Genomic DNA, 18684 nt, shown 5'->3' on the forward strand with positions numbered 1-18684 from the left:
CTTGTTGGTGTGGTCCTGTCTGTTTAGAAAGGCTGCCAGCAGATGTGTGAAACGTTCCTAAGACCAGAGACATCAGCTAGTTTTGAAATCCAGAAAGTTTGAAAACAAAACCATAAATAATTAATAATGTTGTCTAGCATTTAATATGAACCCGTTTCTATTATCATCACTTATGTTTTATGCTCTACAAATCAAATGGCAACCAATATGGTGTACAGGTAAATGGAAATAACTATAAAGAACCATAAAAATAACAAAACAATAAAAACACAGTAAGCAGTAAAATACAAGGTTGACAATATAAGCAACGAAATCAGGAATAAAAGGCATAGCAGAAACAAGGACTGGCTTAATGGCCACGCTCTCTGGAATTAAAAATGAACTTTTTAAGAAATTTGAAATGATCTAAAGTTCCAGCAGATCACACAGTGGAATGATTACATACTAGAAATCACTGAATGTGAAACAACCTCAGCAATAAGGTAGGTTTTATGCATAAAGTAAATGATTGTTGCTTGTTTTTGGAACTTGGAGACGTCTGACCTCTAATACTACTGTTGCTCACAAACCATGAATAGTACGAATCACTACGAATTGCTAATTGAGCAGATATACACACATCTGATCAAGTAAAGGACTTTTTATCCTTTGCTATTGTGCAAGTTATGGTGATTAAAGCTATGAGGGATTGCTGCAAAGTCAACACCAGTGACTGTCCACTGTCTCTACATGCTCATCCAGGAGGAGTGAATGCTGCAAGTCACTGACTGGATGCAATTTGCTGGGTTTCCTTAGATAGAAAAACTTTAAATAACTGAATCTGACTGCACTGTTCAATGGCTAGGATTAATTGGAATGTATGAACCTGACTGTTATGAAGTACCTTGAGACAACATGTGTTGTGAATTGGCGCTATATAAATAAAACTGAATTGAATTGAATTAAAGCTGAAGGATCAAGGCTGTTTCGAAATCTTGGTACCACCTCCCTTTCTAAATAAAAGGGGGACATAAAAGTATATATTTAGGGCTTCTGGTAGATTAATTCAGACCAGTTTAGTAAACGATATGATAAACATTAATTTCCCAGTCTTTGTTTAAATATTGTGTGTTCAGCTTGCACCAGCTGAACGTCCTCAGTCACAGTAGATTTCTAAAAACTAGATGAGGTCAATTGACAGCCTTAAAAAGCAGACTTTCTCTAACCTTATCTCTGTGTCTTTCTTCCATGGGTATGCCTTTATAAAACAGACAACACTATAGGCACAAAACCCAGCAGGCTCCCAGAACAGGCTCTCCTTTGCTTCAGACAAGGAATAGATGACCTATTCTGATAGGATCAGTTCTGCTGGGGTCCTTTCCTTCCCAAACACCATGGACAATATTTGGATTGGCTGCAAATCAATGGACAGTTTCACAAACTACTCCCATAACATGTTTTCTTTACCCTATTCTCATGAATGAATTCTTGAAGTTGAAAAGTAAATAATTGGTGAACAAAGCAGAAATCTGATGAACAAAGAAACTGACACTTGTCAAAGGATCAGTAGGATAAAGTGCACTAAGGGGGACAGAAAGGAGAGGAGAGAACATGCTGACCTGGTAGGAGTCAATGGCCTCTCGGTCCAATGAGCGGCTGACTGACACATCTCCTGTGTCTATGTCAATGGTGAAGAGACCTTTGGGATCGTGGTCAGCACCGGGTCCTATCAGTCGGAAGATATGGTTCACTGGCTTCTCTGGTGAAATTACCTGAACACACACACTGAGTTCTCAGCAGCTGAAACATCCATGACCCCTCTTCCACTTTCATTTACAATCAGACTGTTTTTCTATATTAAAAACTGGTGAAATGAAGCACAGCACAACCACAAGTTAACCATATCGGACTTAATGAAATTCTGCATGCCTTGAATTATGGTGCAAAATGCCTACCAGGTAAAATTTTATAACATACAAGACATACAAGGCAAAGTAAGCGAAACATTAGCATATAGTATAAACAACAGCTTTGTTAATAACTTCATGTATACAACTTAATATTTCCATTTTTAAAATCATGGGAAGGTGGTTTTGAATGCAAAAGTGCCTCATTCAGGAGTGCCAGATTTCTTAACGGACAATTCTATCAATGACAGAACCAGCTGAGCCGAAGGACTTTCTTTTAAAAAGATACTCACATGAGACTGCCAAGGCCAGCAGAGTCCACAGGTTTCCATTGGCAGGATCAGGCAGGGTAGAAAAGGAGAAACACAACAAGAGAGAATGTTAGAATCACAGACCAGAGCTTCAGCAGTGACAGAAAGACCCTGAGTTTCAGGAAGGCAAAATAATAAAAACCAGACAAAAAAAGAAGCTGTCGGGATCTGCCATTTTGGGTTTTAACCCTTACTTTTCTAGTTAGGTCGTTCTCAAGTGCTTCCTGTTTAGTAGTTATGTTCATTTAAGTTTATTCTCTGGCTAGGTTCTTGTATTTGGTTTCCCAGTAGTTCTGTTTTATTAGTTGCTTTTTCCCCATGCTTAGTGTTACTTATTTTCTCCTAGGTTAGTTATTATAATATAGTTCTCTGGTTAGTCCCTCATATTTCAGTTCCTGTCTGGCAGTCAGTCATGTTCTGTTATTCAGTATTTCTGTTCGTTTTCTTAGTTGTTTCCATGTCCTTAGATTTAGTTCCTTCTAGAGTTACTATTTATGCTAGCTTATGTTTAGGTTTTCTTTTACCTGCTCCTCCCAGTTAGTTTAGTGTTTCCCTTAGAGTTGTCACTAGTTTAGTTTCCCCTCCCGTCCCTGCGTTTCCTAGCTCCCGTAGCCATAGAAACCTATTTCCCTCAGTTCCCTACACCTGGTCATCACACCTGTCAGTACTGACCCTGATTACCTGCCTCTCCTTCTCATTGTCTCACTATTCATTTCCCTCTGTATATAAGCTTACTGGTTTTCCTTGTTTGTTTCCTTCTTTTCCTTCTTTGTTTTGGACCTGAACTTCTAGCCTGAGAAACCCTGCACTTTCAAGTCTTCGAATAAATCATATCACAACCTATCATGTGGCTCCCTAGTATCTCCCTGCATCCTGGTCCGACTCCACTACCACAAACCCTGACAGAAGCAACACAGCTGTAAAGGATTAATAAAACAAACTTTGACATATTTATTGGTGTTTTTCAGATAGACCAATTAAGATTATAAAGAACCACATTGTGGGCAAGGACTCCACCAGCTTTGTGTATCTCCAGACTGAAATGTAGCTTTGTCTTCTACATGTAAAACATTATTATGTGACAGAAAACCAACTGCACATCAACAGCAGCAGGACAGCCATCCTAAACATAACGCCAGGCATGCAATGGTTTATATATATTTCTTAGAATGGTCTAGTCAAAGTCACAGTCTAAATCCAACTGAGAATCTGTGGAAAGACTTAATAACTGATGTTCACAGATGTTCTCCATTCACTCTGACTGAGCTTCAGGTGCTTTGAGTGCCTTGTTGCTGAAAAGCGCTATATAAATAAATAATACTTGACGTTATTCCAATCTGTAAATGTCCTCAACATATTCATGAATCATTTTTCTTTCTCTTTACAATTTTGCACCACTTTGTGTTGGTCTATCACAATCTGTCCAAAAACGTCTGTTCTTACTTTTGCAAAGCACTGTGTGTCAGAACATAGACAGTCAAAAAAAACATCATTGTGTGAGTGTGGCCCTCCTTTTATGCTTGCTTTTCTCACCTCAGGTAACAGTCCAGGTGTATTCTTAGCGCTGCTTATGGTCATAATAAACGTGCCTTTTAATATTTGTGACAGTCCGTGTGCATCTTCTGTCTATTAACAAGTTTGCACACTCAAACTAATTTGCTAATCAAGTTTCCATCGCTTCAAAGTGCCGATGTTTGCTGCCCCCTCATAAACACACGTGAATAGTCAGCAGTGACCTCAGCGCTGCAGCTATGAGTCAAGGGCTTAAACGGCCTCGCTGTGGAGCGCCGGAGGATCAGAGAAGAGACATGAGGTTAGCTTTAATGAGAGTGTACTTCAATGGGACAGCAGCTAAAATGAAGGCCTTTCTGCTTTCCACTTGAAAGAGCATGGGACATGAAGCTGCAGCAATACAAGCCTATGTCAGACAAAGCTCAAACACTTAGAGCCCCTCCAGAGCTCTCTGGCATTTATCTTCATGTCCCGCTTCATCTTTCCCCTCTGCTCCCTCTTCCTTTTGGGCTGCTTGCTCCCCCGCTGGTTCATCTCTCTAATATGTCCATTCCAACCCTTCAGCAAAACTTCCATTCATCTGTCCCAATTCATCTGTTTTTCATATGCTCTGCACTTTTACACACATTCCCTCTGCTTGTGTTGTTTGCCTTTTAAAATGATGAGAGCAGAAATGAGAAAAAAAATAGTACAGGATAAAGTTTTCAGTGCAAACCCCACTTTCTGGAAATATCTCCCTTTTCTCGATCTGGTCGACTTTTTATGACCATTTTTTTTCTCTGGTGAATCTCCTCTCCTCAGTGGAAATGTGAAACAAATGTATACAGTATATATCCAGTAATAGTCAATAAATTAGAAAAATGGGTTCTGATGAAGTTTGTTGGTCAGATTAAAATAAACTTTTAAAAATAACAACCTTTAAGAATGGTAAATGTAGGCCTTTAATTTAGCCTACATTTCTGCATTAAAATGTTTATTTATTGATCGGATATAATATTCTAATCTTCATGTCGTCGAAAGCAAAAATCATCCCAATTAACAGAAATTGTCATCCCCAACTTTCAACTTTCTCTGTCAGGTGTGTTTCTGCATAACCAGGTTATTAGATTCCTTCTGTTAAGTTTTCAGGGAGGTCATACATGTAATTTTATCATTTACAGATCATAAACCAGCCTGAAGGCTGACAGAAAAGAAAAAGGACAGATCAGCGTTCTGAATTACACGCAGGCAGAGCAATGTATTTAATAACATCCTAAATCAGCTGATCACACATAAAACCAGCTGTTCAGACGCACAAACATTTCCCCCAAAACACAGAACAAAACCACCACGAAACAGTGTGTTTGGGTCGGACATTTATTGACGGTTCTTCAGAGAACCAGCGTCTGCAAGAGGAGGGAGCAGGCAGAGAGCAGCTGCCAGTAATCAGACTGTCTTTGTTGGATCAAATTGGAGGAAGACGCCGGCTGAATCTGGAGGCGGGGCTTTAGCCACCATAGCTTCAGTCATCGGCAGGTCCGTGGAAACACAACTGATACCATACCGAGTGGAGCGGTGGAAAAGGGGCATTTGTCAGGAGAGAATGAACACAGCTCTAGGTTTTATTATACAATCTCCAATACTCAGTACTCCCAGCAGTACCCCCACCACTGGATAGTTTGGTTTAAAATTATTGTACATTTATTATGCAAAGACAAAGGTTTTTTCTTACAATTAGAACAGTCTCAGTCAAAACCCCCCCGAAATGAACAGACCTGCATAAAGTTGAACCATGTCAGTGGAATAAGTGAAAAACAGGAGTGGACTTCCAGTAGGAGGAAGATGGAGGAATAAGTGATAATCAAGGAAGGGGGGAGTGTGAGAGGTCACAGCTAAAGCTCCAGTAAGTTCACCTGAGGAGGAACTGAAGTGTCAAGAGAAATTTCCTCTGATTAGGAGACGTCTCTGTGAAGCAGAAGAGTGATAATCTGTAGTGCACGTGTACACACACTCACACTCTGATGGGGGCTCACACAAAGAAATCTGCACCCAGTAGCTTGTGTCCACCAGGTCTGTCCCCTCTGTGTGGGAGGTCTGATGGGAGAATCTCACCTCTTTCCATCAGCTCTCATTACCAGCCAAGCACACATGAAAGACTGTGAAGCTCACAATCCTGCATGAAGATGATAGGAGGTGTGGCTCTACTACAGCAAACACCTCAGAGAGAATGAGCAACAAAACAGTGGATGAGCAGAGGAACGCTTGTGAGATCTAGTTTGTGTGGTTTAAAAGAAGGATGATGCCTCATGCTGCCACTGCTCCTTTTGGAGTCAAGAAAAAAATCTGAGATAGTGGAAAACAATAACGGGTAATATCATGAATATAGCCAAACACATCATCTCATACAGGGTGTGCAAACTGGATATCTGATAAAAAATCAGCAAACCTTATAAAGCCTGTGTACAAAATTCCCACAAATATCTCTGTATGACCTTGTGGTGTTTGAGGAGAAAGGGGATGGTTTCAGATCCAGCGTGTCTGAATGTGTGTGACGGTATGCAGTTCATCCGTCAGTGGTGCTTCTCTTATCCCTATGAAGGTCAAGCAGCCAGCTGCTAATGACAATCACCGGCCGCAAAAGGACTCCTGGGACCCTGCAGGTTTTTGTGTGTATGTGTGTGTGTGTGTTTATTTGTTTGTTAAGGCATGCTCAGCTTGGACAACGCTCTGCTTGATTGTCCTGCCACTTTACTCCACTCCACCCTCCTAACAAAAGGGACACGGTGGGGCGAGTGGGGCACAGGCACTGATGGGTAGAACTGGGCAGTTTCTTAATACGCGACAACAGGAAAACAATAGGAATAATTAACTGGCTTCGACTGGTTTACCAGGCCCCTGCTTATCATTACACATCAGCTACTTCTTTTCTGAGCCAATCAAAGCCAGCCTGGGAGGGGGGAGCATTAATTATGGCTTCAGAACAAATGGATTAAAAGCAAAGGCAATAAGTGAACTAACAGAAGATATCACCATGGCAGCTGAAAAGAAGAAATATCCATTAACAGGCCTGGTAGATTAAAAAAAAGCCTTTAACCCTACAGATCACCAAATCTCATTGAAAAAGGTGGAAAAACCTTGGATTCCAGGTGTAGCGTAGATTTGTAGATATTTTAACCTATGATTCCAGGATATGTGTTTAAATAATGACAAATCTGAATTTGTTGAAAGATCATGAGTGGAGTCCCACAAGGTTCTAAACTGGTGCCAAAGTTTTTAATTTTGTAAATTCATGATTATTGAAAAATAATAAATGTTTGGCTGCTGGCCCCCTCTAGCCAAGACCTACAGCATGCACTGGGGCGGTTCGCGGCCAACTGTGAAGCGGCTGGGATGAAGATCAGCTCCTCCAAGTCCGAGGCCATGGTACTCGACCGGAAAAGGGTGGATTGTCCTCTTCAGGTTGGAGGGGAGTTCCTGCCTCAAGTGGAGGAGTTTAAGTATCTCGGGGTCTTGTTCACGAGTGAGGGAAGAATGGAGCGGGAGATCGACAGACGGATCGGTGTGGCTGCCGCAGTAATGGGGGCGCTGTGCCGGTCCGTTGTGGTGAAGAGAGAGCTGAGCCGAAAAGCAAAGCTCTCAATTTACCGGTCGGTCTACGTTCCTACCCTCACCTATGGCCATGAACTTTGGGTCATGACCGAAAGAACGAGATCCCGGATACAAGCGGCTGAAATGAGCTTCCTCCGTAGGGTGGCCGGGCACTCCCTTAGAGATAGGGTGAGGAGCTCGGCCATCCGGGAGGGCTCGGAGTAGAGCTGCTGCTCCTCCACATCGAGAGGAGCCAGTTGAGGTGGCTCGGGCATCTATACCGGATGCCTCCTGGAGGTGTCTGGGGAGAGGGACGTCTGGGCATCTCTGCTGAGTCTGCTGCCCCCGCGACCCGGTCCCGGATAAGCGGAAGACGACGAGTACGAGTACGAGTACGAGTACGAGAATAAATGTTTGTAAAATGTGTTGCTAACATGTTTTGTTCAGGAAACCATTAGAACTCAATTGAACAAGGAAAATGATTTGATGCAAATCAATAATGAATTCATCAAAATAAAACTTAATACAGTGTATAATATTTGGAAAATTATAATTATAGAAATATAGAAACTGGAGAAGGTTAGAAACAAAGGTTATTCTTAGTAACAGGAAACCACATGTAAACTGTTACCATGATGTGAAATATCTACTGCAATATTACATGAAGTCCAAAATGTTTTAATCATAAATTTATTATGATCATTGTATAAAATGTTCGATACAGTTCCATAAATATTACATATTATCCAGATGTTTCAATAACACATCCGGTTTTCAGTTTCTGTTTCTGGGGTGGGGGAGTTTTTCTTGACAGGGGGATGTCTGTCCGTCAATCCCTTCATTTTCTGGTGCCTATCTCCAGCGGTCTATGGACGGGAGGCGGAGTCCACCCTGGAGATGTCGCCAGTCCATCACAGGGCAACCCAGACACATACAGGACAACCAACCACGCACACCCACATTGACACCAAAGGGCAATTTTGAGAGACCAATTAACAGTCATGTTTTTGGACTGTGGGAGGAAGCCGGAGAACCCCGAGAGAACCCAAACAGGCACATGGAGAACAAGCAAACTCCATTCAAAATAAGCCCAACTGTATTTAATGTCAATGCATCCATAATATTTTTGTTTGTTTGTATTTATTTTTTTTATTGCTGTTGAATTAATGAACTGCTTTGTAACATGGTTACTGCAAATAGGAAACTGACAAAAGCTCTTTGATTTCTGTTTGGTAAATATGCAGCAGGATGTGTTTAAAAAAGATGGTATGTGAATTAAACATTCTCAGGTCACTTTGGGTTTATGTTTGATTATCAGAATATTTCTTCTTTCTTTGTTGTGGCAAATTACTAAAAATTAAATGAAGCAAACTAAAATTACCTTGAATGACTTTCCTGTATAATTCCTTTGGCAGCAAGATTTGGCATTTACTTCATTTTAGTTTATTAGGCAGTTCTTGTAAATGTTCTTTATTATTTAATTACTTATGTGCTTCTCTCATCCTTCTAATGTCAGATCAACTGTGTCTAGAAAATTGAAACATGACAGTTGTAACTTACAGCCAGTGAACATCCCCATCTAACAGGCATGTTTAAAGACAGACAGTGAGGGGAGGGCAGTTTTCCCAAGACAATTAAGTGAATCAATTAACTAAATGACGAGGCCCGCAGGCTGCCTGCTTTCTATTGTTGTCAGATCTCCCAACTCAGCTTGCTCCCTTCTTACTTGGCAGCTTTGACAAAGCTCTGATATTGAACGTCTCAGATGGTGAGGGGCTGTAAAGGACTTCATATTTTTTAGAATAAAAAGATAGAAATACACAAATAAAAGATTTAAAAGCCAAGTGGCTGACAAACAACAGATTGACAACAACAAGACAGTGGAATCACAGAGTGACAGGCTGAGCTAAATTAGGAAGGAACTGGCACTAAAACAATGAAGGAAAAACTGCCAGAAGTGTCTATTCTCATTACAACTCTAGCTGGAGTCGAAACCAGGGCCCTCATTCCTCTCAGAAGCAGCACTTTATTTGAACTGACAGGTCAAGTCAGACACGATGTGTGCTGGCCTGCGGTAAGGCAGGATAAACGCAGGCTGAATGACTGAAGCTCCCTACATCCCCAAAAAACATATTATTTTGCAACACTCTACTATGAATATTTGCAAATTTTTTTAATCTAATGAATCTTGAAATAATAATAACTTCTAAGCCTGGCTGCAACTGCACAACATCTGTCACCTTTTTAGCCTCCATTTAGGGACAGACAACTGGACCCAGTCAGCCGACCTCAGGGACCTGGTGGTGAAAACCTTCATAGATCAGAACCATCTGGAGGTTCCTCAACATGTAAGCCCAAACTGGAACCTGAGTTTGTATTCTATATTGCACAGCCAGCCGGTGCAGAGGGATCAGTAAAGGTACAACAGCACTGAAAACAGGAACAGAAACTATATTTCTACATGGCAAATTTACTAGTTGTAGTAGAGTAACTCAATTGTTAATTAAAACATGTAGAACTAAACTGAAATCTACCATCTAAATGGATCAAAGAAGAAACAGAAGGTCAAAGATCAGCCGCAGGTGGTCACAGAAGGTCTACATTTAATCGTGAAAAATGTAACAATTACAAAGATATCTCTGTGAAACTATCAGCAAGAAGCTCCAACAATGCCTCGACAATGAAAAATACAACTTGTTGAAGAGGCTACAGTGTGCCGAAAGAGAAATGAAGCAACGTGCAATGAACTGAATAGAGCAACATGGTTGTTTTTGGGACTTTGTGCTGCAGACAGTTTGTCAGACAAGTCCAAAACGCTCAATTCAAGTGACGGCACACTGAGGCATGGAGGCTCAGGCATCACGATATGGTGATGTTTCTCACAGTTTGGTGTTAGACCCATCTAATAAACACCAGGGATCATGAATCCGTTTGAATATATAAAAATAATAAAAGAGGTCATGTTGATTTTTGCTATTGAGAAAATGCCCTAAACTGTGTGTCTGAACAAGAACACAAAGCCAAACAAACCAGTAAGGAGCAGCATCTTGGCTCCAGTCCAACAAGATTAATGTTGTGGAGCTTCCAGCCCAATTCAACCAGACCTTAAACCTGTGTGGTGACATCAAACCTGCTGCTTCTGAGGAAACACTAAGAAATGCAAAGAGTGGAATACAGTCTGATCATCCTGGGCTGGATCACCTGTTCACAGGTAACAGAGGTTGGTCGATGTGAAGACGTTTTCAGAAATACTGCAAATAAATATTGGCTCAGTGATTTACAGGAAAGCTAAATCTAAAAGCATTTTTCAGTTCATATAGTAAATGTTGGACTTTGAAAAGAAAAATATACACTGCTCATAAAATAAAGGGAACCCTCAAATAACACATCCTAGATCTGAATGAATGAAATATTCTCATTGAATACTTTGTTCTGTACAAAGTTAAATGTGCTGACAACAAAATCCCACAAAAATCATCAATGGAAATCAAATTTATGAACCAATGGAGGCCTGGATTTGGAGTCACACACAAAATTAAAGTGGAAAAACACACTACAGGCTGATCCAACTTTGATGTAATGTCCTTAAAACAAGTCAAAATGAGGCTCAGTATTGTGTGTGACCTCCATGTGTCTGTATGACCTCCCTACAATGCCTGGGCATGCTCCTGATGAGACGGCAGATGGTCTCCTGAGGGATCTCCTTCCAGACCTGGACTAAAGCATCCTTCAACATGTTGCAGGCAGCAGATCTCTCTCCACGGTATCTCCAGACTCTGTCACGTCTGTCATATGTGCTCAGTGTGAACCTGCTTTCATCTGTGAAGACCACAGGGCACCAGTGGCCAATTTGCCAATCCTGGTGTTCTCTGGCAAATGCCAAGCGTCCTGCACGGTGTTGGGCTGTGAGCACAACCCCCATTTGTGGACATCGGGCCCTCATACCATCCTCATGGAGTCGGTTTCTAACCGTTTGTGCAGACACATGTACATTTGTGGCCTGCTGGAGGTCATTTTGCAGGGCTCTGGCAGTGCTCCTCCTGTTCCTCCTTGCACAAAGGCGGAGGTAGCGCTCCTGCTGCTGGGTTGTTGCCCTCCTACGGCCTCCTCCACGTCTCCTGGTGTGCTGGCCTGTCTCCTTGTAGCGCCTCCAGGTTCTGGACACTACGCTGACAGACACAGCAAACCTTCTTGCCACAGCTCGCATTGATGTGCCATCCTGGATGAGCTGCACTACCTGAGACACTTGTGTGGGTTGTAGAGTCCGTCTCATGTTACCACGAGTGTGAAAGCACCACCAACATTCAAAAGTGACCAAAACATCAGCCAGAAAGCATCGGTACTGAGAAGTGGTCTGTGGTCCCCACCTGCAGAACCACTCCTTTATTGAGTGAGTCTTGCTAATCACCAAAGATTTCCTCCTGTTGTCTTTTCCATTTGAACAACAAGATGTGAAATTGATTGTCAATCAGTGTTGCTTCCTAAGTGGACAGTTTGATTTCACAGAAGTTTGATTTACTTGGAGTTATATTGTGTTGTTTAAGTGTTCCTTTTATTTTTTTGAGCAGTATATTTTTTAACAGACTGATTTGGTTTTCCTCTCTTTCTGTAGAGTGAAAATTCATTTCTTCCTGTTTTCTATTTTTCTTCAGGCATATAGAAAAAATGCTACTAGAAGAATTTTTAACGATACTGTTAAACACACTACCGCAAATGTAAACACAGCTTTGTGGTTGAAATAATAAATTATTGTTACACATAAACATTAGGACAGGATATGGAGATAGACAGGGGAATGTTTAGCCCTTTTCCTAAATGAATGTGCAAAAGGTTAAAGACAACCCATACACTCTCTGGCCTGATAAACGCGTCACTAAAAAACAATTTACCACCTAATAAGTAAATTAAAGATTCCAAACAACCCAGCATGCATCTCTACAGATGTATAACCTTAGTGTTAATCTCATCAAGGAGTGAGGGGTGTCCAATATTTTACTCTCAGAGAAAAGGATCAAGTGTACCTGCCACTAAACTGTTTTACAGTAGTTCATTTCTTAAGTGAAATAGATGTTATTTTTATAAGTGTGCTTCGCACAAATGACTCATGTAATGTATTGTCTTCCATTACCACAGAGGAAAACCTGTAATTAAAAGATGAAATGCCTTCTGTTTGACGTTGAGTACTGAATAGAAGTCAAAGGTTTATGCAGCACCGCTGAGCAGGAATTACGTTATTTTCCTGAAGAGAACCTCCACTCAGTCTTATCCAGATCAAAAAGAACCCAGAAATAAATATCTGAACTACTTCAGCAATGACTGATTTCTCTTCCTGAGTTCTAAGATTTTCCAATTAGCAGAGACTGAAGTGGGAAGCACTAAGAGGAACATTTAGGCATATCAGTTTCATTGCATGCTTCAGCTGGCGTCTGAGTTGTTGTGAGTTGTTTACGGGCCCTGAGGGAGGGCCGGGGAGAGACCTCTGTATCAAAACAATTCCACAGCTAGCAGGAGGTGTGACATAAACAACAAGGTTCTTACCCTTCTCCAGTGAGCAGCACTGACAGCCAACCCACCTTCCTCCCTCCAGTACACACACAGTTTGCATTATTGGAGTTATATATGCACAGAGCTATACATGTCAAATCGCAGCCCCTGCAATCTTGGCTCACCCTTCCTTCAAACTGCTTATCTCCCGGAGAGAGGAAGAGAGTATGAAAAATGAATGGCTGCCATATGGAAGTGGTACGTTGTATGAGAAGAGGGAAAACTATTGGTGTGGAAAATCAATTTAGCCAAGTTGCAAACATATAGCTTTCTACTGGGTAAAATAGCCGACATTATCCTGTCTTCTCATGCAAGGCTGTGTGTGGAGGGAAGAGAAGAGGGATGGAAGGACAAAGGGTTGAAAAGATAATCGAATTTGCAAATGGAAAGTGTTAAGAAGCAGAAATAATGGTAGGGGGTGTTTAGAGACCTCAATAGAAACTAAGAACTGTCTTGTAAAAACCATGAGAGGTGGTGCACTGGGGTGGGTATGCTTGTCATCCCTCAGCTCAGTCATCTTGTGTTGGGGTGTACCCCAGTAGATGAGAGGGTCGCATCCCTGCCCCTTGGCGTCCTTGATAAGGGTGCTGGACAGTGCCCCTCTTGGGGACTCTGTCATTGTGGTATGGGACTTTAATGCCCACGTGGGAAGAGACAGTGACACCTGGAGGGGTATGATTAGTAGGAAGGACCTCCCCAAGTGATATTTTGTTGTTGGACTTCTGTACCAGTCATGGATTCTCCATAACAAACACCATGTTCAGGCATAAGGGTGTTCATCAGTTCACTTGGCACCAGGACACCCTAGGCCGGAGGTCGTTGATCAAATTTGTAGTTGTGTCTTTGACCTTCAGCTACATGTTATGGACACTCAGGTGAAGAGAGGGCCTAAGCTATTTACTGATCACCACCTGGTGGTGAGTTGGATCTGCTGGCAGTGAGGGTCTACTGGGAATGCCTAGTGGAGCACTCAGTCAGTAATGAATACAACTCCTGCCTCTGGGAAAGCTTTTCCCAGATTCCAGACAAGGCTGGTGACAATGAGTCCGAGTGGACAACGTTCTCTACCTCTGTTCTGCGGCGGCAAAGCTGGCGGTGGACACTGACCGTAAGGGATGTTGTCAAGTTAAAGAAGGAATCCTATTGATCCTAAAGTCAAACCCTGCTTGAGAGGGTGCTCCCATAAACTCTCGAGCACCCTCGAGGGTTTATGGGAATCTAACCAGTCCACTTGTGCTTTGTGGACCTGGATAAGGCATTTGACTGTGTCCCTCCTAGTGCCCTTTGTTGGAGGCCATTTAGCCTCTGTACAAGCAGAGCAGGAGTCTGTTTTGCATTGCCAGCGTTGAGTTGGACCTGTTCCTGGTGCACGATGGACTCCGGCAGAGCTGCCTTTTGTCACAGGTCCTGTTTTTGACTTTCATTGACATGATTTCTATGCACACCCAAGGCCCAGAGGGGGTCCAGTTTGGGGACCAGCGGATGTTGTCTCTGCTTTTTGTGGATGACGGGTTTTTGCTGACTCCCTCTAGCCAAGACGTACAGCATGCAGTAGGACAGTTAGCAGCTGAATACAAAGCAATGCGGATAAGAATCAGGTCTTCTAAGTCTGAAGCCATGGTTCTCGACGAGGTCCGGGATAAGGGAAAGACGACAAGTATGAGAATGATTACATTTAACTGTTATCTTTTAAAAGTTAATTCAGCATGCAGAGAGCTGTTATGAGCTACTTTAAATTATTTTCAAAATTTAAAATATGCATTATTTTCTGCATCACAGATATAAATACTATCTAAGAAGGTCAGTACAGTGGTCCTTCCAACTTTCTCCATAGCTAGCTAAGGTAAAGCCATACCTTCAACTAAGGTCTTTGAACATGCTATTTATCTGTTTATTACTTGCAGATTAGGCTACTGCTCTGTACTTTTACTTGTTTGGACTAGACCTCTGTTCATCATCTCCAGTAGGTCCAAAATACAGTTGCTGACTGGAAACAGTAGGAGCATATAAACACAATGTTGGCCTCTCTATACTGACTTCCAAGTACTTATAGGATCCAATTAAAATTTTTACTTTTGGGTTTTAAATGTTCTATTTATTCATGCTCTAGAAAGACCCACGAGGTCTAGTTCAAAACCAGTGTTATTCATTCTATCTAAGGCCATACTCTGGGATAGTCTGCCTCTAAATATTAGATTTTCACAAACAGTTTTAGCTATTTTTATTGACTTATTTGTATTGTTTTTTAAATGCTCTTCTATATGTTCATTGCATTGACGTACTGTATAATAAATATCATTAAACGGAAAATAAAATAAAAGTTTAACATCTGTCAGTTTCTAAAGGAATCAAACTCAGTGTGCTTTATCTTGTATTTGTAATAAGTTAACCTCTGTTAATGCCTGTGCTCAGTTTGTCCACTCCATCACTACAGACTGCATTGTACAGTTTGACCAGTTTTCTACTTCTCACACTGTCTGTGATTTTTTTTAATACCATCAGAAAACCATGTTGTAAGTCTACATGTAAAACCTTATTTTTCTAGTCCAAACAGTAAATCTATTCCCAGGTGTGCTTTAATGACAACATAATGAGTGAGGTTCAGGGTAGTGAGTTAATGAAAGCGATTGTTACACCAAAAGCAGAGCTAGTCCTGTCAGAGCTGCAGTCTGAAGCTTACGCGCCGCCTCACTTTTACTTCCCATTATAAGAGATAAAGACAAACAACCTCATGTTTTAAGGTTTTTTAAAGGTGTGCTATTACAAAGGTCAAATGAATACAAATGAGCATTTTTTTAAATAAAAAGAAGTAGTGATCGTAAAAAGCATCATATTAAATATTCAAACAACTTTGCTGTAGCCTTCAAGCTATTTAAAAGTTTCTGTCTTCCTGACTAAAATGTGAAGCAAGTTTAAGATTACTAATTGTAAAGTGAGTTTTTGACAAATTGAACTGTAGTGTACAGTATGAAGCATGTTTTCATGAACATTACAAAACTATGTTTCTTTCACTCATATAAAATAACAAACTTAATAACTCTCAATTTGATTGACCTTTTGCATGGCACCAACTAATCTACTCCTGCTGCGCCTCGGAAAATAAAATTTCCACTTTTGGTCATCCTTCCTGCACTATTTAAACAAAATTGTAAAATCTCTATTCTAAAACTCTAAAACTGAATTTATTTGTTTTTTCTTTTTTTTCTCTTCATATAAGCTACATCCGGCCTGGTGTTTCTGTTTAGCTGTGCCACGTTCCTGGAGGGGGCATCAACTGAGGTAGTGCAGCCAATAACTTCCTGTTCTCTTCCTGTCTCTGTCTTTCCGTGTTTAACCCTATCTCTCTTTTTTAAAGGCAACTGAAGGAGCTATTGAAGCGATTGATTGTGTACTGTTTTTATTCTTCACATTTTACAACTGCCTCACAATTAATCTGCTTAGCTGCATTTCCCACCTAGATGAAGCCACTAAAGGAACTACTACTGCAATAACGTTTTACTTTTTCCTTAACATAGGAAGTATTCCTGGATCATTGCAATGTTTTTTGTGCATCTGCTCTGTTCTTCAAAACCACCAGTCGATCGTGGTAGATGGTCACTCACACTGTGCCTGGTTCTGGCTCTGCTGGAGGTTTCTTCCTCAAAACGGAAGTTTTCCTTTCCACTGTTGGTACATGCTAGTTCAGGAGGCGTGACTGCTGCAAAGTCAGTAATTCAATCGCAATCAGTTGGGTTTTCCTGGATAAAAAACATTTTATCATTTTGAATAATAAACTGAACTTGACTGCATTTTGTATAACTAGGATCAAATTGGAATGCAGGGTGCTCACTTGCATGTGTCTAATTGAATTATTGTTATATTATTATTTAATGTTGTGATGCTGATGTCTGTTATATTTGAGTCTCATTTTCTGACTCTTTCCCTTTTGTCATCTCACCAATGCCATAACTTCTCATTGTGAAGTCTATTATACAGGGGTTGGACAATGAAACTGAAACACCTGGTTTTAGACCACAATAATTTATTAGTATGGTGTAGGGCCTCCTTTTGCGGCCAATACAGCGACAATTCGTCTTGGGAATGACATACAAGTCCTGCACAGTGGTCAGAGGGATTTTAAGCCATTCTTCTTGCAGGATAGTGGCCAGGTCACTACGTGATAATGATGGAGGAAAACGTTTCCTGACTCGCTCCTCCAAAACATCCCAAAGTGGCTCAATAATATTTAGATCTGGTGACTGTGCAGGCCATGGGAGATGTTCAACTTCACTTTCATGTTCATCAAACTAATCTTTCACCAGTCTTGCTGTGTGTATTGGTGCATTGTCATCCTGATACACGGCACCGCCTTCAGGATACAATGTTTGAACCATTGGATGCACATGGTCCTCAAGAATGGTTCAGTAGTCCTTGGCAGTGACGCGCCCATCTAGCACAAGTATTGGGCCAAGGGAATGCCATGATATGGCAGCCCAAACCATCACTGATCCACCCCCATGCTTCACCACTCTGGGCATGCAACAGTCTGGGTGGTACGCTTCTTTGGGGCTTCTCCACACTGTAACTCTCCCGGATGTGGGGAAAACAGTAAAGGTGGACTCATCAGAGAACAATACATGTTTCACATTGTCCACAGCCCAAGATTTGCGCTCCTTGCACCATTGAAACCAACGTTTGGCATTGGCATGAGTGATCAAAGGTTTGGCTATAGCAGCTCGGCCGTGTATATTGACCCTGTGGAGCTCCTGACGGACAGTTCTGGTGGAAACAGGAGAGTTGAGGTGCACATTTAATTCTGCCGTGATTTGGGCAGCCGTGGTTTTATGTTTTTTCGATACAATCCGGGTTAGCACCCGAACATCCCTTTCAGACAGCTTCCTCTTGCGTCCACAGTTAATCCTGTTGGATGTGGTTCGTCCTTCTTGGAGGTATGCTGACATTACCCTGGATACCGTGGCTCTTGATACATCACAAAGACTTGCTGTCTTGGTCACAGATGCGCCAGCAAGACGTGCACCAACAATTTGTCCTCTTTTGAACTCTGGTATGTCACCCATAATGTTGTGTGCATTTCAATATTTTGAGCAAAACTGTGCTCTTACCCTGCTAATTGAACCTTCACACTCTGCTCTTACTGGTGCAATGTGCAATCAATGAAGACTGGCTACCAGGCTGGTCCAATTTAGCCATGAAACCTCCCACACTAAAATGACAGGTGTTTCAGTTTCATTGTCCAACCCGTGTATCAGCACCGACATAAATAAATTAAGTGTGGGCAATAAGGGCACAATTTACTTTTGTCATGCTACTACAGTGTATGTTTTACATCATGTAAATCACTTTGAATTGTCTTGTTGCTGAAATATGCTAAACAAATAAACTTGCCCTGCCTAAGTCTGTCCAACGGGCCAGATATACTGTTGGCATGTAGAATTTGTATGTATGGCACTTGCAGTAGCATATTCTACCAAATATTGCTAATACGCAGGGGGAGTGGTGGCCTAGTGGTTAAAGCAGGGCGCTTGCATCCTGCTGAGGCTGCAAGTTTCCTGGTTGGAGTCTCACAGACTGCAACTCTGGGTCCCGGGGCAAGACCTATGCCCAGAATGCTCCATGGGTTCCCTAAGGGATGAGTGATATGCGGAGAACAAATTTAATTGCAATGTACAAGTTTCAATGATTTATGAATATGATTAAAATAAAAAATAAAAAATATAAGTAATTGCTACTTTGCACCCATTGATATTGTGGTGACATTTGTGGTTCAATGTATTGTGCAGCTCTAACTTAGATGTTCACTTGGATGTAGTGTGATATGGAAAAAAAAAAATCCCTCTTCATCTTCAGATTTCTAGCAGACAGTA

At 41.4% G+C, this 18684-nt stretch overlaps 1 protein-coding gene across 1 annotated transcript in view; it reads right to left on the reverse strand.

Annotated features, from left to right (window-relative positions):
• Positions 1–18684, reverse strand: part of cdh13 (cadherin 13, H-cadherin (heart)) — a 614670-nt gene that overhangs the window by 346917 nt on the left and 249069 nt on the right. Inside the window, exons 5-6 of the mRNA XM_047353799.1 lie at positions 2180–2185; positions 1599–1751 (exon numbers count right to left, since the gene is read on the reverse strand). Of these exons, the coding sequence (XP_047209755.1) occupies positions 1599–1751; positions 2180–2185 (159 nt within the window). The remainder of the gene's footprint in view (positions 1–1598; positions 1752–2179; positions 2186–18684) is intronic.

Source organism: Girardinichthys multiradiatus, chromosome 2 (assembly GCF_021462225.1).
Source record: "Girardinichthys multiradiatus isolate DD_20200921_A chromosome 2, DD_fGirMul_XY1, whole genome shotgun sequence".
NCBI classification, from domain to species: Eukaryota; Metazoa; Chordata; class Actinopteri; order Cyprinodontiformes; family Goodeidae; genus Girardinichthys; species Girardinichthys multiradiatus.